A 23,237-nucleotide genomic window follows, 5' to 3' on the forward strand; every position below is an offset into this window, starting at 1 on the left:
TGGGCTACACTAGCAAGCTGGCGGGGGTGGTGCAATGGTTGGTGCAGGGTGGTCCCTCATGTGACACTGGGGATCAAAATACTGGTGGCCCGTTTGACCACACTTGAAACATGAAAATGCCCACCTCTGAACAGGCCTACCTGTCGGGGGCACTGACCTCTGCTCTTGGGGAGGCTGGGATACCACTGCTTGGTTCCCTTGGGAATTACTTTGGAGCCCTCTTGGAAACTCCCTGGGTTTACCACTATCCCCCCACTTCTCTGCTGGGGACCCTGCCCACCTTTAGCGAAGTCTCCCACTGGACCCTTGCGAATCCTGGTGCTCACCCTGCGGTCCGCCTCCTCAGCAAGCTTCCTAGGGTTAGTTAGCTTGCAATCAATCAGGTGCTGGCGTAGCTCAGGAAAACAGTTACTAGATAAATGCTCCCATGCAATCAAATCATACAGTTGCTCAAAAGTTTCTACTTTGCTACCTTTTACCCAGCGCTCCTTTGCTCTGCAAAAAAAAGACACATATTCAACCCACGTGGTACCCTCTGACTTCTTGCAGGTCCTAAACCTCTGCCTATACATTTCAGGGGTTAAACCATAGCGGGCCATCAAAGCCTCCTTCATGTGGGCATAAACCATTCTACTTTCCTGAGGTAGGTCCAACAAGGTATCCCTCCCCTCACTAACAAAGCGACCCCACAACCCCGCTTCCCAGTCCTTCTCAGGGACCCGGTGGGACACCATAGTTAACTCATATGCTGCAAACCACTGTCCAATATCTTCACTTTTATGGAAATCCTTAATAACCTCTTTGGGTATATACACTCTACTCTCAGTATGCACTACAGGTATACTGCCACCAGAAGGGGAGATCTCTACACTCTTGGCCTTGATCTCCAACTCCCTCAATACTCTCTCATGTTCAAATTTCATCTTCATCTTCTCAAATTCTAACTTCTTGTTCTCTAGGTCCCTCTGACCTTCCATCTTGAGCCTAGCCATCTCCATATTATGCCGCCTATCTCTCTCCCTGTCCTTCATCTCCTCTAGAGACAGACCCCTTGAGGACACACTCGTGCCCGGGCTAGACAGCGCTTTTTCACCAACCAAATCTACTACTTCCACCTGCTGCTCTCCCACAGTCTCTCCCTTCTCCCCAGGCCCTCCCACATTCTTGGGAGCATCCCTGGCCTCTAGCCAGGCCTTCAGGGCTTTGTAAAACTCCTCTCTCTTAGTGAGGCCTGTGATAGGGACTGTGAACGTTTTGCAAAAGAACGCGAGCTGCTTGGCATTGTAGGTATCTATTCTCTCTTCTTCCCAGGAGAGCTCCTCCGAGGCATTGGATCTGGGCTTGCCCATTGTAGAAATAACTAGTGATATCAATCAAAAATAGAATAAAAAAATCTCAAAAATGTATGTGGTTGCATTATGGTCTGCACTCACTAGTAGTGTACACTATAATTACTGTATGCAATCACAAATGCAAGTCCAGATCCTCACCGCTGATGACCAATGTTAGAAATGGGGGTCTCTAGTTGGCAGTGGCTGGCCACAGTCCAAGTAGGGACCCTTCTTCCTAAGTCTGAGTAAGGGGGCTACACCCTTTGATAACCCCTGCTTAACCCTGTGGTAACGTAGCACGAGCAGCTAGGCTTATCTCAGAGGCAGTGTGTAAAGCATTTATGATCATACACAGTAACACAGTGAAGGACACTACAAAGGGACACCACACAAGTAGTTATAAAACATAAGTATCTTTATGTATAGAGTTAACACAAGACCAATAACGGTAAAATGCCACAATACTGGAAAATGGGGATACTCTTGAAAAGCTGGAAAAATAGTTCAAAGGGTTCAAATAGGGATTTAGTTCAAAGCAGTGGTCTCTGCGACCCTCTTACTTACAAAGTACTTAGATTCTTAGCAAAACCATCAAATGCCGCAAAGGAGCTGTATCGATGATTCTCCCCACGATAGGCCGGCGATGCGTTGAATCCTTGCCGCAAGGGAGGATGATGTGCCAGGTTGCTGGTGCGTGCGGGACAAAGCTACAGATTTCCTCACGCTAGGCCAGCGATGCGTTGAATCCTTGCCGCAAGGGAGGATGATGCGCTGATCCTGTTGTGTGTTCGATCTTGTTGCGAGGAAAGAAAATGGCGCCCCGCGAGGGAGCGACGATCTGGGTACGAAGCGAGGAAAATGGCAGGCGCCCTACATCCGCGCTGCGATGATCTCGATGCGATGTTCCATGGTCAGCGAGCCTTCAAAATGCCCGCAAATGTGTGATTCAATGATCTCTGGGGTTAGCAAACACTCTGGGGCCCGCAAGCGTGCGATGCAATGATCTTTGGTTTCCGAGCGATTGGCAGCAGCAGCGCGTGGATTCTTTTTACGCTCTTCAACTGCGGCGGCTCGCAAACGGCGTTAGCGACGATTTTCAGATAGTAGAACTAGAGGCCCTGGAACTCACAGGGGCCTCACCTGCAGATAGAAATCCTCGCTGGGAGGAATCAGGAGGCTGGTGGGGGAGTCAGATTTGCCTGTGACTCCAGCAGTAGGCTAGCTCTCTTCTAGCCCTTGGGTGATTGCTTAGCAAAAATAAAAGTCTCTCAAAAGTCCTTTTCCCTCTTCTTCCAAGTCCAAGGGGAATTACTGAAGGCAAATTCAAGAAACAGCACACAAGGACAGTGCTCTCCTGCAGATTCCTTCAGTAACATGGACAGAGGTTCCTCTTGACATCCAGGAGCAATACAAAAATCAGGGGTTTGGGCACTGATATTTATCCCCCAAAAGTCTTTGTTCTCAAAATTCTCTAGTCACTGTACCCAGCCAGAACCAGTTCTGGTCAGGCCTGGAGCACTTTGTTTACATGGCTGCATCCTTCCTTTCAGAAAGAGGGGGTCTGCCATCAGACGCACAGTAGGAGGTGGAGCCAGCATTCACCTGCCAGGCACAGCCCTATCATGACAAGGAGCTACCCCTCCCCATTACTCAATGCAGATTTCTCTATTCAACCCAGGTCTGACTCAGCCTGCCTTGCCCCTCTAATCCCAGAGCCAATACACATAACAGCAGAGCACACAGGAGGCTTAGGCAAGAAAATACCTACTTTCTAAAAGTGGTATTTTCAAACACAGAATATTAAAACCAACTTCACTAAAAGGTGAATTTAATTAATCTGAGCTCAGGCATACTAAACTCTAATTTCTACCATGTTCCCTGAGTCAGATAGGACCATAAGATGTAATAGCCAGTCTGCCCATTCTAGCCTACGGAGAATAGGTAGTCTTGCAGCAGTGAAAACAAAATGGAGGGTGATTCACTACCAGGACATGCTACACATATGAAGCCATGTCCTACCTTACACACACAATGCACCTACCATAGGAGTGACTGACAATTCACAGTCATATTTACACATGAAGCATTTGGCTGTGGCACTGAATGGCAGTGGCACAGCACCCAGAGCATCTAATAACAGCAAAAACAGAGGAGACAACAGCGAAAAATGGAAGGAAGACCCACGCCAATGGTGCCAGGTCTAGTACGCCCGCACACTGCACCTTTTGGACAAGCCTAGCAGGAGTCTGGCAGCAGAGTTATGCACAACCTGCAATTTACCTAAGAGGTAACGAGGGATGTCAAGCTGGTCCTGGAAGAAAGGGGAGAAACTTTCTCAGGGCTTTTAAAGTGCTGAAACATGTCTCTACAAGTTTTTAACTTGTGTGGAGAAATTCAGATTCTCAGAATACCAAATACCCAGATTTTTAGCAATATTGTTCCCTGCACTAGGCAGGGGGAAGCCTAGGGGCCACAACTTAGCTCTAAAATCGACCGGAGAGGTCCCATACAAGAGAAGCTTAGAGTTCCCTTTGTTACACTGCAGCTGAGCCTGGGCCAGCCAATGGAAAACAGAGGCAAGACAGTGTTGCGCCCACTGATTTATCGTCTCTACCCCAAGAAAACAAAAGCTCCCAATGATTCCGCCAGAAAAACCAGCGGAGTAACATAGATGTTAAATGTATGCATGTGTTGGAGATGGTGTTTGAGAGTGATTTGGTGTGCTGTGTTGTTCTCGTGGTGTAACATTGTTGTGCAGTAGACATAAGGAAGTGAAGTTGTGAGGTGTGCCACATTGCTTATATTGTTTACTTTGCGTTTGTTAAAGGCAGAAGGTGTATGAGTTAAGGGCGGTGGTGCAGCATGTGAGTCTTGTAGGAAGGCTCTAAATTGTCCAATGGATGAAAGGTGGTTAGAAGAGAGCTGCTGTGTTGCTCTATCTGTGTTAAGTGTGGTGGAAGGGAGAACGCTTGGCATTGGAGTTTGTTCCTTTGTGTGGTTTGAAAGATGGGTGTATGTTTGTATTTTGTGATGGAAAGTATTATGAGTTGTTTGTTGTGTCCTTCACGGCAATGAGGACACAGGACTCGGTGGTGTCAGCAGCAATACTTTATTCGTGACCATTCCTTTCCCCAGCCCTACTCTAACTGCCCCTCTATCTCGTCCCTGGCTCCTCCCCTTCCTGTTCCTCCCCATCTCCTCCCACCAACCACTAGAGTGCTAAGTCACATTCTTACATCTCCCCTCTTCTTGAACAAATGCAAAGTCAATCGTGCTGGCGACAGCTTGCTACCTCAGTGAGGGTGTGAACATATTTACAGTTCTTCAATCGACCATGCATATTTTCGAATGGTTTGTTGCAGTTTCCAATAAGCTTCTGAGTTCTTGACTCCAGACTCAACGAGATTATCGGGTCTTGGCCGAACATTACCAGCCATGTCACTCTCACTAACTAGGGTCCTCACCGGATTGGCAAAGGCGTCTTTGACTGCAGATGGGCGATTTTAGAAATGTGACACATTTCTCGTGATCCACACATTTCAGACTCTGAAGCGATCATAGTTCTCTCTTGTTGGTTGATTATCAATGGCCCAGCTCGATAGCGGCAGTCTGTCTTCATTTGTGGCTCTGGTTTGACTGACACCTGGTCTCCTTCATGAGTGGGTGGTGTTCTAGCTCTCTTCCGAGCATCCGCATGTGATTTCATTTCATTTTGTCTTTTCCGGTTAGGGGCAGCAAGGTTCTCATGTTCAAAGTCATGCATCTCAGATTGGGAGTCATTATCTAAAGTGGGTATCCTGATTCGGTTCTGGGACTCATTTGCTGGCTCTGTTTGTCTCACCAACTCCCACTCGCGTTTGGGAATGTTGAACTCTTTGACCATCCAGGCATGTGCATGTTCCTCTCTCATCCCTTTTTTTTAGAATGATCTATCTCTGTCAACACATTTTGCCTTCCTTGCAGAGTGATGAGATAGTCCTTTCCTAACATGATGGGTAATGTCCCATATATTCGTTTTCCTTCTGCAAGCCCTTTGAGTCAGCTTCGCTGACCCCATCAGAGGTGACTGTATATTATTTATGTCTTGATATAACTGTGACTGACAGGACTTGTTGGGTGTCGGGGTGATCGAATATTCGGAGTCATCGGCATGAGATATGTTGCTCTGGACGGGGAGAACGTTCTCTGATTTCCTTGTGCATTCGGGTGATCGATGCCATGGGCGTTTTCGTGACCTTGATTCTGTGGACCAGAGTGATTGTACAGAGATGCCTTCTGAATCGGAGGAGTCTTTTACTGGTTTCCTTTGAGAACGTTCTTTTGGGTGTGTCTTGACTGGTAAATTTCTTGAGCTGGTAGGCTGTGACGAACTGCTCTTGGAGTCGGAGCTATCTTTGGGACATTTCTTTGGGTGCATGTCTCGAAGGGTCTTCTGTGTTATTGCCATGGAGAGATTGTTTGATAGCCATACGTTTATTTCTTTTGTTTGATCCCAGGGCATTTTGTCTCTGCCTCTCTCGTATGATGTTAATTGTCTCCTCTCAATTTCCTTGTTGTTACAGGTGTCTTGAGTGTATTTGCCTACCCCTTTCTGGTGTCTGAGTTAATCACCCCGTCTTATGTGGTTTGTTTCTTCTTCTCGCTTGTTGGGTGCACTGACGTCTGTGCCATGGGTGAGATGTATCCCACTGTTTGACGCTTCTTCGGACTCGTCTACGAAATTTGATGAACAGTGAGTTGCTCGGGTGTGTTCATGTACTGGTTGACAGGGTTGGCCCTCTTCTGTCGAGATCTTGCGTATCGTTGTTTTCCTTTGATTTTGGGAAAACTCACTCACAGGTGACCACTGTGTTTTATCTGCCAGTTTCACCTTTCCTTATAAAGATGTTCCAGCTTTTATGTTGGTCTCAGTAGGCTTCAGTGAGTTAGGCTTGGATTGCCTGAGTTCAAAATGGTCGTCACTCAGCTGCAGGTGATTTATGCTTCCTCAGCACTGGTACTTGGCGATGTCGACATCTTGTTCTTTTTCTCAAGGTTACTAGCCACTGTGGTTGATGAGAGAAAGCTTCCCTGACACTTGTTTACTCATGTTTCTAGATCATTTATGTTCTTTCTCCCTTTAGTTTCAGTTACTTATCTTCACTTGGTGCTTAACATGTATTTTGGGACTTGCACTTGCTCATGCTTGTTACACTTGGGACTTGCATTTGCTTGTGCTTGTCGCATTTGAGACTTGTATTTGCTTGTGCTTGTTGAATTTGAGACTTGGATTTGCTTGTGCTTGTTGCCTTCAGGTCTTGTCTCTACTCGTGCTTATTGCTTTCACGATTTATATTTGCTCGTGCTTGTTGCGTTCAGGATTTGCCTTTCCTAGTGCTTGTTGTATTTAAACTTTGCATTTGCCTGTGATTATTGCATTTGGAATTTGCATTTGCTTATGCTTGTTGAATTTGGCTCCTGCACTTGCTTGTGCTTGTTGACTTTATCTCTTGCCTGACTTTAAAATGACCGCCTAATGTTCCTGATAGGGGATGGGAGCAGGCGCCTGACTCCAAGATGGCCGCTGACCTTAAAATCTCGTTTTACTCGAGATTTGGTCTCCGGTCTTCCTCTCCCGGCCTCCCCGACAGCAGACAAGCACTCACCGGCATGAGGATCACCGCACTGGCTCCCGGATCCATGCTGCACTAGGAACCGGTGTGGCCTCCCGTTTTCGCCACAATTCTCCCTCAGCAGCACCACAGGCATCTGGTGAGGCTCAGGGCACACTCGACGTTGGCATCTTCACGCTTGCACAGCTGGGGTGGGCACCCAGACTTAAGAGCCCAACCGCGCTGCCAGGGCACACTTCGTCCGACCTCCAGGTCACAGTGCTTCGTTCTAGGGACACTGCACTACCAGGGCCGATTCTTCTCCAGCACACGCGCAGGGGGGGCCACGCTCGTTGCGCCTGCAACTTTAAGCGCGCACCACCTCAGAAACCAGGTCACCGCTTTCGGGGATTAGAGCACTTGCCTAGCGCAGTCTCCCATCCTACTCTCGTCGCCATTTGTCTTGTCCTTCACGGCAATGAGGACACAGGACTCGGTGGTGTCAGCATTAATACTTTATTCGTGACCATTCCTTTCCCCGGCCTTTCTCTAACTGCCCCTCTATCTCGTCCCTGGCTCCTCACCTTCCTGTTCCTCCCCCATCTCCTCCCACCAACCACTAGAGTGCTAAGTCACATTCATACAGTGTTGCACTTTGATGATCTTGTTGTGCTGGTGTGCTTAAAATGTTTTGTTTTGAGGAGTAGTGAAAAGGGTGCTGGTGTATTTGTTGCAATAGATGTAGTTGTATAGTATTGTTTGTGAGAGGAGGCTGTAAGGTAGATGGGGTGGTATGTGTTTATGAGTAGAGTGTACATTGTGTGTAGGAGGGAAGGAAGTAGAGTTAAGAGTGTTTGTCTTAGACTGGTTTGTTGCAAGAGTTGAAAAGTGTGGTGGTGTGCATTGTATGTGTTGTGCGTTTGTGTTATTATGGTAGAGGGAAGAGGAGGGTATTAGTTGGACAAATGATGGGAGGCTGGTGGGAATGTGTGGTAGTTATCATAGAAGGGTGTATAGATGTCGTTTGGTTGGTTTGTAGTGTATGCTGGTACATTGATTTGTGCATAGGGTTGTGTGTGGTGTATATTTGGTGTGAGTGTATTTCTATGTTTGTGGATGTGCTGGGTATCACTGAATGGGAACATGGGCAGCATTTCTGGCTCTGGTCCCAAGCAGTCTCGAACAGGCTCAGACAGGCAACTGCCCTTGACCACTCTGCCCTTAGCATCTACGCCTGGGCTGAGACTAGGACTGGGCGTTAAATTCCGTTCTGCTCACGGAATTTGCAGAATTTGGGTAATTTTGCGTTCCACGGAGAACGCCAAATTGCCCATAATTCTGCGTTCTGCGACTTCGCGCAATTTTTTGCTTGTTCGTGTTCTCAAAATGAGTGTTTTCAAGATATTTCCCTTTGAGCACGCAAACAGCGATTGCAAACAGGAAAAAAGCATTGCGAACAAGCAATTCCGCATGTTCGCGGAATTTCTGCATGTTCGGAGATTTTTTACTGTTTCGCTGAGATTTGCGAAACGCAATTACGCAAATTCCGCCCACCCCTGGCTGAGACACCCTAAGACTGGGCTTTTATAGCCCTAGTAATCAGGTGACCCTCTTCAGCCAATGGGAACCCTAGCCCTAACACCATCCAATCACAACACTTCCCCTAAAATCTAGAATCAATAGGAGACCAGGACCTTGAAGCCAATCTTACCCCAGTCCAAGCGCCAATGATCTGTACGTCCAATAGAGGTCCTAGCCCTACCAGTAGACCCAACCCAAGTCCAGCAACCACTCACACCAGAAGCCTTAATCGCTACTTCCAATTAAAGGCCTAACCCTAGCCCTAGTCCCACCATAGTCCCAACAACCAATAACAGAGGTAGCCCTAGTCCCTACTGCCAATAGAAATCCTAAACCTAGCCCTAGTCCCAGCCCTACATTGATTGAATCACAGACCCAGAAACCAATCAGAGCCCTCAAATACCCAACCAATGAGGACACTAACCCTAATCCAATAGAAACACCAAACAGTGTACACATGTACCAAACAATAGCAGACTATAAAAGGTCCCAGCTACCTCAGACAAAGGTTTGCTGGCCAGGGAATTGGAAACTGCCGCTCTATTCAGTAATCTCCTAGGAGACAGTCTCAATCTACACTTTGGACTTCTGCAGGTAAGGGCCTAACAAACTTGTCCTCTAACAATAATGTTTGAATACAACTTTACTCCCTCTCCTGGCCAAAAAACACAGCTTAAACAGCTCACAGCAGATTACTGCTGTTTTAGAGCACCCTCTGATATAGAATATCCCTGTTGCTGGGGAGGAGGGCTGGTTTCACTCACTTGTTAACACAAAATGGTGGGCTGGGGTGCTCTGCTTAACATACATGTCTTAGTATAGAGCAAAGGAGAAATTTGGAAGGAAAAACTGATAGTCATGGGGAGTGAGAGGGAAAAACTACAGAGTTTGGACTGCAAATCCCACAATTCAACAGGTTAAATTGAAGCAGTCACGGGCAGGAAAAACCACAAGTTTAAACAAAAAAAAATGGGATAAATTCTGCAATCATGGGCAGGTTAAAGCTACAATTTTAAACTGTAACAACCACAGGCAAAGACAGTTAAAGAAATTCAGTGGCAAACACATGGCATGAAGAATACAAACAACAAACCTTTGTTATAGGAGGCAGTAAGTATATAGTCCCATCATCAGTCCATATCAAATATCAACATATTTTAAAACTAAAGTATTTGGTACAAAACTTGAGAAGCTCTCCAATAATTGTGAGTAGATTCACAATTAACTGAAACACCAATGAGTACTCATCTCCACATTTCTCACCCTGTAAATCAAATACCCAGGATGTTATGCTTCTTAAGGTAAAGTTGTATTAGAGATGCTGACTTATTAGAAATAAATTAACAAATCATCTGCATACATGAGGACTAATGTTTGTCTGACTAGAATCACATTCAGTTTAGCAGGCAAACTGTGTCTATATTTACCCGACAAAACTCAATAGAGATAGGAGATTGCATACAGCACAAACGGCAATCCAATCACGAATGCATGTAGGAGAGGATCAAAAAGCCCCACTTCCCACCTCTCTTTATCATCAGTAGGTTTACTATATGCAATTCTAAATATTGGTCAGTAAGTTTGATTGAGTAGAGTGGCTCACAGAATAGGTTGGCAAAATGTCTGATTTTCTGTGTATTTTCCACGTTTGATTAACAATATGCTCCACTTTCCAGCACACATGGCACCAGTTTGTGAGCACTTGGGATTTAAAAATTCCAGTGGTGCAAACTGTATGGCAACAGCCATAAAATGTTGGCATTTAAAATGTGTGCCATGATTGGATCAATCTTTGGTACTTGTTCAGATACATATATTCTGGCTGTTATATGAGTAGTTGCGCATGCAAGGGAAGTTTCTATAAACAAGGAAGGTTGTGAAACACTAGTAGGAGGGTTAACATGTTGAGCAACAGCTGAAAAAGAGAGTTTCATATGTAAGGTCTGTGTGTGGGAGAATCGAGTCTCACTGTCACCAAGCCGTGGCCATCCTGTAAGGTAGCATCTAAAATGTCAGCAGCTTTACACATCAAAAATTACAATCACTGTACAATAAATTCAGAGACTTTATTCAAAATGAAATAACCACAGAAAGCGCAAATACGTTTCACTGACGAATATGAGAGATTGAAATAGACAGACCTATTTTGTCCTGTGTTTTTAGAAAAGTACATGTAAGAGAGCGCTGCACAGGGAGAATTCAGTACTAGACCAATATTGAAGTTCTAGCTCGTCCTATCTTTGGCCACTAGGGGAGAATCACTTAGTTGGAAAAGGAAATGGTATTTCAGTGAGATGAGGTCACATTTTTTTAAACAATAAATTAACAAATAATAAATAACAATAAATACAAATTGCATTTTACAGTCCTTACAAAGTACTGATGAGTTACAAGGAAATGTAAGCATATTGCTTCTGGCCAGCCAGATGCATCTGTATTTGTACTGGGTTAAAAGGGGACCTCACTGTACTGTGAGACATAACATCACCTTTCATGAAAGGAGAGGACATAATTGACTCTCGTCGTTTTATAGAATGAATTGGTAATGTCCCTCTCCTTGAGTAGATTTTCAATCTTGTGTAAAGCTAGTTAATGCAAAGATGATTGTACCTGTAGTTCATTTAAAGTTTTACTCCCATTTTGTAAGAGGGTTGAATTTTGGTTTAACACGTTTACTGCAGAGAGGATGCCAGTTGTGAACAGTCTGTAAGGCTTTCTATCTCCTTCACCACCTCAATAATTGCTTGTGCCTGGTCCTGGTGGAGCACATGGGTAGCATTGGAGAGGAACTTCTCATTGAGTGATTCTTGGCTAAGGGGCTTCCTCCAGTGTCCATAGAAGGTGTCACATCTGCCGGTCACAATCTCTCCACTCTCCAGCAGCAGCACTACTTCCCCATACATCTTGTCAAAGTTGGCCACATTGTCTTCAGGGTGCTCCACTACCACCTTCCTCAACAGGTTGATGAGATCTGGTCTACTAAGGCTGTCCTCACTGAAGGAAGAAATGCCCACCTCACCATCCAGAAGGGCTGTGCAGGCGTTGTACTGGAAGGAGTGTCGCGCCTCGTGCTCGGACTCTGGGAAGGGCCTGTTGATATACTTGGAGACTGGGACCCTCAGAAGAACAGCGCGGATGGAAGCAGGGTTAAAGGAGCCCGTTATATTGGTGACTCTGTTTCTGACTGAGATGGCAGCGTCTGCCACCCAGTGCATGCCCAAGTGAGCTGGGAACCTCTTAAAGGCAATGTCTTGCTTCTCCAAGAGAAAGCTGTAATCTTGATCTGGCATTGCCAGGGACGAGGGCTGGTAGTCACCATAGAAAGCACTGAACCCTGAGCAGCCTGGCACATCGTCCAAGATAAGTGGGTTGGCTTCCATCCCACGGGCAGCTAGAAGTGCTGCTTCCATCCCAAAGCGGGTTGCATTGCCAATATGGAGAGGCTTGGCAAGAGTTGCAGCATTGGCCATAGGTGCCCCCGCCAGAGAGGCAGCAATCGCCAAAGCATGGGCACATTGTTTTGCATTCAGTGAAAGGAGCTTTGCTGTAGCAGCAGCGCTGCCCATGGTGCCAACAACAGAAGGAGGGTGGAACCTGAAGGAAATACAAGGAACTGTGTCAGACATGCAATAGTGATCACATCAAAATAGGTTTAGAAGAGGGGCAATGCTAACAATAAGTGTGAATTATGGTAAAATACTTAAAACATGTCATACATTAATGCTATCGTGCAGTACGAGGAAACGTAGAAAAAAAGGCTAGGATCTAATCAAGCATTTGACACAAACAAATATTCTAGTTACAGTGAGCGGAAAAATAAATGTTACCATGTTTACATTATATTGTGTGCTATCCACATGCATGATTTTGTTTGCATTAGATTCCTCTTCCGGATATTTCTGCCCTTTGCCCCCATCAGGCACACAACATAACATGCTCTCTCTGTATGGATCTCACATATGACACATGGAATATTTCTATTCTTTCAGCATCTTAGTAATGCTCTGGAGCCACTAGAGCCACTTATGGGTATTGTGTGTTGGCCATAGGATATTTCTGCCTTTTGTGGGCATCATACAAACCTTTTAGGGATATTGCTGGCTTCATTGGAGAAACGCATGAGTCTTCCTTGCACCTCAATGCCAACATTAAATGCCAACAAAAAGTCTGAGCCGCTGGGTCTGAAGCCCACTGGCAACATCTGGGAGGCAGCCATTAGAGCTGGCAGCACAGCACCTGACGGGTGAGTGGCAGGGTGCCAAGTGTCATCGAAGTCCATGGAGTGAGCCTGTTAAAAGAGGAGTAGAGGTTTAGAAGGTACTTAAAGAAGGGTGTGTCAGGAAGTGAAGATAAGCAGAGCAATAGTGCCATCAACCTATGGACACAATTTACAGAAGTGTAGGATCCATATTCTAATATTTTGTTGAGTGACTGTGCCATTGCCCAATACAGACTCTTTACAGGAGAGGAAACAGACAAGGTTTAACATTGGCGGAGACAACATTTAACTAAACTTCTCACAAACTCATCGCTCTTAGTCTGTGATTGATGGATAAAGTAATAGCTTTCAAAATCCTTACCGCTACTCCATTGACATATGCAGCCAGCGTAGGTGGGAGTCCCAATCCTTTCCTTCCGTACACAGAGCTGATGGCAGACAAGGAGTACATGTCCTGTGAGAGACAGAATTAAAAGTTAGAAATGGACAGTGTACCTAGACACCTAGTGGAGGAACAACAGAACTTGTGGGGATGTGGATTACTCAACTCTATACACAGGATGATTCAACCTATGTGGTGGTGCCTATTAGAAGAAATGCAGGAGCAGGTACGGAGTCTCAGTGAGTAGATGTAGTGTTTCTGAAGGACGGTTGTACAGGGGATCAGAGGTCCCAATGTTTATTTGGGTACCATAGTCCATGCTCACAGTCCTGCTAGTGTCTCACTATATGAACTGCCTAAAATCTGAAGGCAGCCTGGGGTGTGATTAGTGGATGAGTTTTTCATTGTGGATAAGTAAATCATGGTGGATTTTGTAACTTTGTCTGTCTCTCTTCTTACCTATGCTTCTGGGTAGATGGTCCTGCTGTCATTCTAGAGAGTTATTTAATGGGTGAGGGGTTCAAGGTGTGTTGCTTGGTTAGATCCAAGATTTGGATAATAACCAGGGGTTTTTAATTGTTGTATTTTGCAGAGTGTAATTGTGAGTTTGTTCAAGGTCTCCTCTTACCTGGCAGTATCCCAGGGCGATGTTGAACACGTGGGTCGTGCTTCCCACCAGTCCAACGCCGATGCTGTCCAGGATCATACGCTTGCTTCGGTGCTGCACGGTTTGGGACAGATGATCTGTCTGGACTCCATGTATGAAGGACGCAAAGCTGCTAGTGACCGCCTTTTCCAGGGGGCTCCCCTCCAACACTGAATGAAGAGAAGAGACAGGATCAGAACTACAAGCATTCTGGGCTGGCATCAGGCACAAATCCAGATGATTCAGACCAAAACCAGATGTTGTTTTTATGGGACAATCACTACCCAGGACTCTTGGAGTTCTAGACTGATAGCAGAATCAAACCAGTATCTGGAACCATGGCATAAGGAACCCACGTCAGGGTGAGTGACACCAGAACCTGTAACTGGGCCCATGGGATACAGAGCGGTCCAGGCCCATCAAGAGTGGCATCAGAACCAGTAAGTGGGCCCAGGGTATGCTGAGCGGCATCAGAGCAGGGATAGTGGCATCAGAACCAGTAACTGGGCCCATGGGATAAAGAGTGGTCCAGGCCCAACAAGAGTGGCATCAGAACAAGTAACTGGGCCCAGGGTATACTGAGCACCACCAGATCAGGGAGAGTGACTCCAGAACCAGCAACTGGAACCAAGATATAGCGAGCGATCGCAGACCAGAGGCGGGGACACCAGAGCCATTAACTGCGTACAAAAAATACAGCGTGACCTCAGACCAATGGCAGTGAGTACACACAGACACTTACCTTCCACCGCCGCTGTGTGCACCTGCCTGGACAGCCTGAGGATGGCGTGTGGTTTCTGGAAGAAGGGAGAAAGCAATATTAGTCGAGTTATTTCATTGTATAAGAACATGGAAGGGAGTGGACAGGGCTAAAAGAGAGGAACACAAGGCAACAGAGTCAAGAAGGAGAAGAGGACAGAGAAGGGGGAATAACAGAGGAGAGATCTGAGGGTTTTCACAGCTAGCAAGTGCAATCCGTCAAACTGCAGTCCAAGACTGGCAAACGAGTGACTGCTGCCTGGCACGTGAGCAGTCTCAGCCTGGCATTTAGCAATTCAAGGTTGAAACATGAGTTGCCCCAGCATGGCACATTGCCTGGCATATCAGCAGGTAGAGCATGGAGTATAAACAGTCATAGACTCGCACATGATCTGAAGGACTGGCACTACAGCCACTCAATCACAGGGGGAGCCCAACAGCAGAGCAGCACCAAGGTATGATAGGCACCACCCTAACATATGATGCCCGCACCTGGGAACATGTATGATGGTAGGACTCTGATAAATGAAGCCTGCACCTGGGAACACGTATGATGGTAAGACTTTGATAAATGACGCCAGCACCTTGGCATATGAAGTCAGCGCACTGACATATGATGAAGGTACCCTGGCATTATAGGAACAATTCTGGTGTATTATTCCAGCACCTTATGTTGGTATACATCTGATAGCAGCACTATGACAGGTGATGCCAATTTTTTGGCCTGTGATGCCAGCAGACTGTCGTATGATGCCAGCGCCTCACCACATACAACAGGGGTATCTGTTATGGAGCAAGCATTCTGATTGGATGTTGGCAGAGAAGCGGTGTGAAGCATGATATCCGCTGGCACAGTAAGAAACTTTGTTTTGCTCCTGCCGTGGATGCGAGAAAGACAAAGACTCTTGGGCCACAGTGCACCACGAAGGCACTATGTGTCAGGTGAAACTTGCATGTGATCTGGGACCCCGTATCTATATGGGCACAGTTTTCTGATCGGCTAAAATAAATTGTTGTTTTGAAAATCACCCTTCAGGGATGCCTCGAAAACCTCTGTCTATTGTTGAACTCTATTTACGTTGTGCATTATCACACCTACTTTGAGAAACAAATACTTACAGTAAAGTCTCAAACTCCTTTCAGTACAATCTGCTGCTGCTAATACTGCATTTTAACCAGCAGTGTATGCTTCACTGGCTGTGCTTGTTAACAGCAGCAGCGCTACAAACAACAGGACTGCGGCAAAACCCGAAGACGCTTTAAATATTACTGTCGGATTTCTGAGGATTATTCCGTATTATAACAGCCTCTATTGGTGAACATCTTATAACAGACCTTAACTACCCAGGATGCTTCTGCTATGCTCACAGTAGACAGAGACGCCCATATTATGAACATCACAGAACACATGGCAAATGGTCTCAGAACTGGCGATATTAAAACACGTGGCAAGGTAAGAATAAAAGGGGCTCTCCTATTCACAAACATATATTGAGAAACCAAACAAATACTTATTAAAAAATATGAGAATGTAAAAAATACATAAAAAGCATGAGAAAGCCAAGATGAAAAAAACGAAGAAACAAATGAAGGTAACAATATAGCCAAATACATTATCTAACAACTGAATGCACCGTCTGTTGTATTTTAAAAAATATCTCTCTGTTAAAAACAATACATGAATAGCGAGATCGAGAGAAATGCTTTCAACCAACCTAAGTGGAGAACGGACATAAATTATCCCCCCAAGCAAACGAAAAATATACAGATCCAGCCATCAAAGCTGCAAAACCCTGATGCCTGTACCGGGGCTCACCTGGAAGGCGCATTGAAGCATGCTCTGCACTGGTGTCTACCTCTGTCCTGAGATAAGTTTCCCGTCTCTGCGAGCAGTCTCTGTCTTTCGAGGTGTATCTCCTGTGCCCCGCAGTCTATCTCTGTCGACTGAGAGGGGTCTCTTTTGTCTCTGTCCTGCGACAGTGGTTCGCCCTGCCTCGCTCTCTCCGGTGCTGAGGGCAGGTGAGCTTATGGTGTTGGCTGATGTGTTTCTCTCCTGACAGAGGTTATATACCCTGAAGAGGCGCGTGAGATCGAGCCCTGCGGAGAGAGACGTCACTAAAAGGGGCGGGCGAGGTGTGCCCAGCGCCAGGTGTCATCCTCTGGGAAAGGCCACAGAGAAATCTGGGAAATTCCTAAAATACCGTAGAAAAGACAAAAAAGATCGGGGCCCGTGGGAAATCCAAGGAAGACACCCCTGGCTGATCCACGGTGTCCGTGTCGCCCCCACCTGACTTCTTAAAATGCAGGATGAACTTAGATCATACTAGTGATAGTGATATTAAGAGTGCGTGTGCGCGAGCATATCAATCAAGGGAGTCATAAAGCGCGGGAAATCACCGGCGAGGGTCTCAGGGCAATCTGTATCTATCTCTGTATGCCTATACAGCTGCGCATGTATTTATTTATGAAACAACCATTTGTATTCACAATACAATATTTACATTCAAACATTTGAATCCAACATAATAAATAGTTCACACGAATACCCGTTTAATAATTTCATTTACAATTGTCATTTCTCTACGTGTGTGCGTATGTGTTTGTACGCATTTCTTTATCTCTGTCTATATGACTCTGTGCCTACAATTCTTAGCATCTCTCTAAGAATATATCGGCGATTTTTGTTTACAAAAGAACAGTTACATTCACGCATTCGAAACCACTTTAAATAATTCTCTCATCCTTCGCTCTCATAATTTATGGGTATCATACATCATTTTGTTGGAATGTATTCTTAATAATATACTTTAAACAGTAAAATAAATAATTTATCATTTGAAACCTATGATGTCATATCTCAGAAAAGGAAGGGTAATAGACTGGGAGATGAAGATTCAACTTTAATTCCCTATAATAATCTTAAAAATCTGAACAGGAAGTTCCATCACTTTTGGGGGCGCTGGAGGCGGGCGTACTCTTCAAGTAGCCCCCCCCCCCCCCGCACCTCCAGCCCTGCAGAGAGCTCCACTCCCTGCGTCTGTTTCAGAAGTTAGGAAATCCCGGAAGTTCCAAACAATAAACACCTATTTGGGGTGACTTTCTCTAAGGCACGTTTCATCATACCAACTCCTCCCCGTCTCTCCCACAGAGCTGGTTCCACAGGTCTGAGAAGGACCTGGAACCCCAAGTGACAGCACCTCAGTCTAAAAAGAGACAGTCTGGGATGTTCATTGATGGCAGAGACTTCAGAGCAGGGGCTGTTGTACCTCAACCCCACCCCCCCCACACTCTAAAAAGGGGTACAACTGGTCAGTAGACGCATGAACACGTCACATTACTGAGCACTGACAATACAGTTATTTATGGTTTTGAGCAGCCATACATAGCCCATTAACGCTGCCTCAGGGCGCTTTGAGATAAAAGGTAAACAGAGAGAGGAGAGATGGTTGGGCCGGGTGGCGGACAACAGTTCTAACTAGAAGTCAATGCCTTGGGTTTCTTGGGAGAAGGAGGCCTAGAGAGCGTCAGGCCTGGCACGTGTCAGGATCTTCTGCCACATCCTTGGAACTTATAAAGCGGGTGTTCGCTCTCATCTGGTTAGCAGATCTCAGATGTCTACTCAGGAGACTTGGTTATATAGACTTGGTTATATAGCTGGGAGCCTGTCCCTAGACAGATATAGGGACTGGACTAAAGGTATCAAATTGGGATCTCTCTTTGACCAGGAGCCAATGGAGTGACTTGAAGATCACCGAGATCTGGTCTTTGTGTCTATGGCCAGTGATGGGTCTAGCTGTACAAGTCTCTACCACAAGACTATGATTTTGAGGAAGGCAGGGTTTTCCTGGCACAAGACTTTTGAAAACTAAATGGGTCAGAGCTATGATTTACAAACCCTGGACATACAACAGGCAAATTGGTTGGTATCAAGGGAGAAGCAAAACCTATCTGATATAAAGTGTCAACTGGAAAACACTCATTGAAAATCCATCGGAAAATGACAGCAGTTTTGAATGCTCATTACTGATCCTCTGCCAGTTAATCCTCCATTAAAACATTCTTATCAGAAGTTAGTCTGGTATATGCCTGGGCACTGCCATTACATGCCAGGCGTCTGCCAACATGAATCTAAGTGTTTCTCAAATATTCCAAAGTGCTCTCAATTATAGAGCCCTTAGTGTTACTAATATGATGCCCAATATGACAGCCTGCTGTGGGGGTTCTCAGTTGTGCAGAGCTCAGATTAAACACAAGTCTGCCAGGGATGAGCGCTGATGCTCAGATAGGATGAGGCTTTCTCAGAGGACCAGAGGCCTGGTCATGGTGCTAGGGGTCTGCTAACAGTGCACAGGTGTTGCTAAGATGTCACACAGTGTGCCAGCATGCCTGTGATGCTGGCCAGCTCTGTCACCTATGCTTGTAGTAGTACGATTCCGCCAGTGAGGAGAACCAATGCTGAGGAAGGCGGAGACTTTCTCAGAGCGCCAGATGTCTGCTCACTGCTCAAATGATGCTCAATGTGCCAGCCATCCTGTGGTGCTGCTCAGCGGTGCGAGAGTTCTGCTCAAACACACATCTGCCAGAGATGAGCTCTGATGCTCAGCTAGGCCGGGGCTCTCTCAGAGTGCCAGGGGTCTGCTAGTCATAACTGACCCTCATGCTGATACTGCCATGATGCCCAAGAGTGTGAAATACACATTACTATGCCATTTACATATTGTATTGTAATTGCATTTATATAGCGCTTACTGCCCTTTACGAGGCATGGAAGCGCTTTTTCGGTGAGTAGCACGATACTCAGGGACTTACATACATACATTGACCCTGCTTGTAAATCATCATCGCCATGCCAGTGAATTACAGAGGGGGGGGGGGGGGGGATTTCCAGTTGTGTGCAATAAAGAGCTACGGATACACACGTCATGGTGCAGCCTTCTATCATACGAATATACATATCAATGGGAAGGACTAGCCCTGAGCATCAGATAGAATCATCTGCACTGAGGTGGGCACATGTCTGTCAGTGGGGTTAATCCTGCTCACACCACATCCGCTGCCCACATGACACTCGTGTACACATGCACACAGGAACACCCTGGAAGGGTTCAAAACTGATTACAGTGAGCTGTCAACAGGCAGTGGCATACTCTCTGCTGCCTCAATTTGCCAATTGGACAACATCAGTCTCACTTCCACAACCATCCATTGGCTGATTCCTTTCAGTGTAGCACGTGACAGATTCCGGTCTTGGAATTTGGATGTGCTTCAAAACTAGCAAGCATTATCTGCTCAAGATTTGACTAAACTGACCCAGTGATTGAGCGCGCAGGGACCTACTAGCTCAGTTTTACCATACTCACCTTGGGCCCATATAACATTCACACTTTGAACTAGCAGTCCTGCCTAACTAATTACTAATTTATTCACCCTATCAGTTTGCCCAGAGGTCAGTTTAGGACTTATACCTGTAAACTATGACTTCCCAATCCTCGTCACCTTATTATAAGTCCTGTGAAGCAAAGGGAGTTAGAATAAACAGGCAATATTTAAACATATTTACCTTTCTTATAATAACCACAGACTCAGGGAAAGTTTTAAAACCTTTATCTATGAGAGATTTTCTGAGTCAAAATGAAAAGGGCCACAATATTGTGACCATAAGTTTTACAAGCAAGAATATAACCAGAAGGACATAAAGTTTGTAAGAAATCACAATAACACCTGGGAAGGGTGCGAAAGGGAAATAGTACAAGGACATACCACATGGATTATATTTTCCTAGAATGGTGCAATGACCAATCCTGGCCACGGGCTGGGGTAAAAAGACTAGGACCAGGCTCCTGACTAATCAGGTGCCCACGGGACAAGACAGGTGCAGTTCAGCACAGGTGACCTCAGCTAAGTGCAACGCCAGCATCAACCCCTCTCTCTAGGAAAAGCCATTTAGAACCCCAATTCGGTAATCGACTCTTCTGACAGAGTGCTCCGCCAGCACCTCTGCTTCTCGATCGCCTATTGAGTGCGTTGGGACAGTGACAGGTCAGCTATTCAGACAAGTCAGACAATTTCTCTATCTAACCTACCTTAGTTATACCATTTCGAGGGCAATGTACCACCCCGAAATGTTGCAAATCTATGTGTTCCCCTTCAGTGATTGGTTGGAAAGACGAGGAGAGGTCATCACACCATACCAAGATGATGTAATTTCAATTCAGTTCATATTGATTGAATCCCCACACACAATTTACTTTCCCATGACTTTATTCCGCCCAACAATACTGTTCAACAAGTTTGATACAATTTATATAGCTTCAGTTTCTCCTGAGGTCAGAAGGGCGTTTTCTCATGGACATCGTGGGCAAGATGCTTCTTGGCCGAGGTTCAAGACCAATGCCTCAGCAATTTCAGAGTCAGAGTGCGCGTGCGCTGCATCGTCCAAGATGGAAGATGTGACAGTATTCAGGCCCAAAGTACGAGCTAGTAGCAAAGTCAAAAAGAAACATATAAGAATACAAAATTAATGAATGCACTGTATACCACTTATCTCTACTCTAACCCCATTACTTTATTTTAACTTGTGCAATAATAGTTAAGCAGAACAAACAAGTTTAGTACAAGCTGCAGCACAAGCGTTAGCATGTGAAATTTAAAGCAGCCATTTCTGGCACAAGTGCCCAGAAGCAAAGATTTCCCACCAAGCAAAGGGTACGTCATGCCACGTAGATGTGACAGACGCATGCGCAGAAGTTTTCCTGCATTTTCGGCGGCCATTTTAATGCATTCGAGTTACTATTAGTAAAAGCACATAGGCAAGCTTCCCCTAGATACTAGAAATGTTGTGTAGTGCAAATATTAGTAAACAAAAAATGTTGGTTAATATATTATAGGGTTTTTTGAGGGGGCTGAGTACAAGCAAGTTTCTGTATATTTGAAACCTTGCTCCATCAATACCCTCTTTGATGATATTTAATATCATCACAAATTAAGGAACCAGATGCCAACTTCAACACTCTCCCAATTCAATTTCTTCTATTACTTGGGGAGTTTTCTTTTTACCATTATTCTGATAAACTTTCCTTCTCTTATAGATGTCACCCTTTAACTCTTCCATTTGAATCTCGTCAATTTTCCTTTTTTTCATTTTCTCATTAATAGTGTACCTTTTTCTATTTCTGAAGCATTTGTACCAAATCATTATCCCCAATATTATTAGTGATATTCCCATTATTGACATCAGTACTTTACCTACAATACTTCTACCTACATTAGATATCCAAGTACCAATAGAGGAGAGACCATCAGTAAGTCTCTTCCGTGCACTATCAACTTCCAGTGGTTTCAGTTCTTCTTCCAAATGAGTAATGTTCCTAACATACCTTCCAATTTCAACACTTTATCAGATATGTAAGTACAACAATGTTGCGCTTTCAACATTGTACAGACCCCGCCCTCTTTTGCTAATAATATGTCAATAGCAAGTTGATTTTGTAAAACCATTGATCTGATCGCAACCAATTCGGTATTGATCAATAAGAATCCTCCAGCAGTGTCAGTCGATAAGCGATCCACGAAGGTAGACAATTTGCAAATTCTTTGAGTATTCAGAACCACTCTCACTGAAGGTATCAATGCACTAAATATATCACCTACAAATTCTTCAAAAATAGCTCTTTTATAAAGTGTTAGTTCATTTTCGTGTGCATTGCTTCCAGTGATTCTTTTTACATGGTATACCTTTGGGAATACTATTCCAAAATAGCAACTCCCATACCATAAATCAGGCAGCTTAAAGTAAGCTTTGTTCCTACATGGGGTACCCCAGGGTATATGCGCTGTGGAGCATACGGTGGGGGAGGTCTTTTATCTAATAGATCCTCTATCTCATCTTCGGCCTCATTTCGTGTTACATAACTCCTATCTACCTGCAACCTGAACTATCTATCCGCGTACTCAATATTTTTCGCTGTCTTATTCTTGTCATGTGGAATGGCTTTCTGAGTTACAGTTTGCCCTTGCTGTATTTTTAGAAGTTTCTCAGACCAAATGCGTCTCCTCTTTGCCTCTTTCTGCCATTTGTTAAGGGTGTCAAACATAGCCTGTCTACTGCGCTTAGCAAAGAGACGCTCTTGTAAATACTCAATCTTTTTCTCGTCAAAAGACCCAGTTTTCGACCACTGTAGTTCCACATTATCTTTGGTGTACTTATGCCATAAGGTATTAAAAAGAAGGGGACCTATCCCGTGCTTGCAGTACATATCATGGCTGGGTGTTCCCTCCGGAGGGGCTGGCTGGCTGTCGTCCAACCTCGTGCTCCCTCGGTGAACGCAGCCAAAGCATAATTTACTAAAGCACGGCATTGCCCTTTTCTACCTAATTTGAGCTGAAAAGGAATCAAGGATTATTGTTCATAACACTGGAGAATCAATAGTCATTAATCATCTCGCTCTCATACACATGGCCATGTTTTCATTCAAAGTCATTCTTTCACCGAAAAACAAATCTTCAATTTGACATCACCAAACAGAAACACAGATATTTGCAAACAAGAGGTGGAGCCCATCGACTCCCACCTATGGAGAATACTTCCTAATCTTCAAAGCTGCAAAACGTCTTCTTATAACAGTCTTGTCCTTAGACTGCCTAGAGATAGCTACACAGGTTTCTAAACCACAGACCGACCTACGGGCCATCCAACAGCATTCATGGTTCACCTTCCGAACTATTCTGG

General features: G+C 45.2%; 1 protein-coding gene across 1 annotated transcript; it reads right to left on the minus strand.

Moving 5' to 3' along the window:
• Window positions 1-11,175: 11,175 nt before the first annotated feature.
• Window positions 11,176-16,346, minus strand: LOC147728162 (cis-aconitate decarboxylase-like). The gene is made up of 6 exons (XM_086963239.1): window positions 16,326-16,346; window positions 14,493-14,547; window positions 13,733-13,920; window positions 13,084-13,176; window positions 12,586-12,791; window positions 11,176-12,097 (listed from the first exon to the last, which is right to left on the minus strand). Exons 1-6 carry the CDS (start codon window positions 16,344-16,346, stop codon window positions 11,176-11,178), a joined length of 1,485 nt encoding a protein of 494 aa, XP_086819365.1.
• Window positions 16,347-23,237: the final 6,891 nt, after the last annotated feature.

Source organism: Lissotriton vulgaris, chromosome 3_1 (genome assembly GCF_964263255.1).
Source record: "Lissotriton vulgaris chromosome 3_1, aLisVul1.2, whole genome shotgun sequence".
Taxonomy (NCBI): domain Eukaryota; kingdom Metazoa; phylum Chordata; class Amphibia; order Caudata; family Salamandridae; genus Lissotriton; species Lissotriton vulgaris.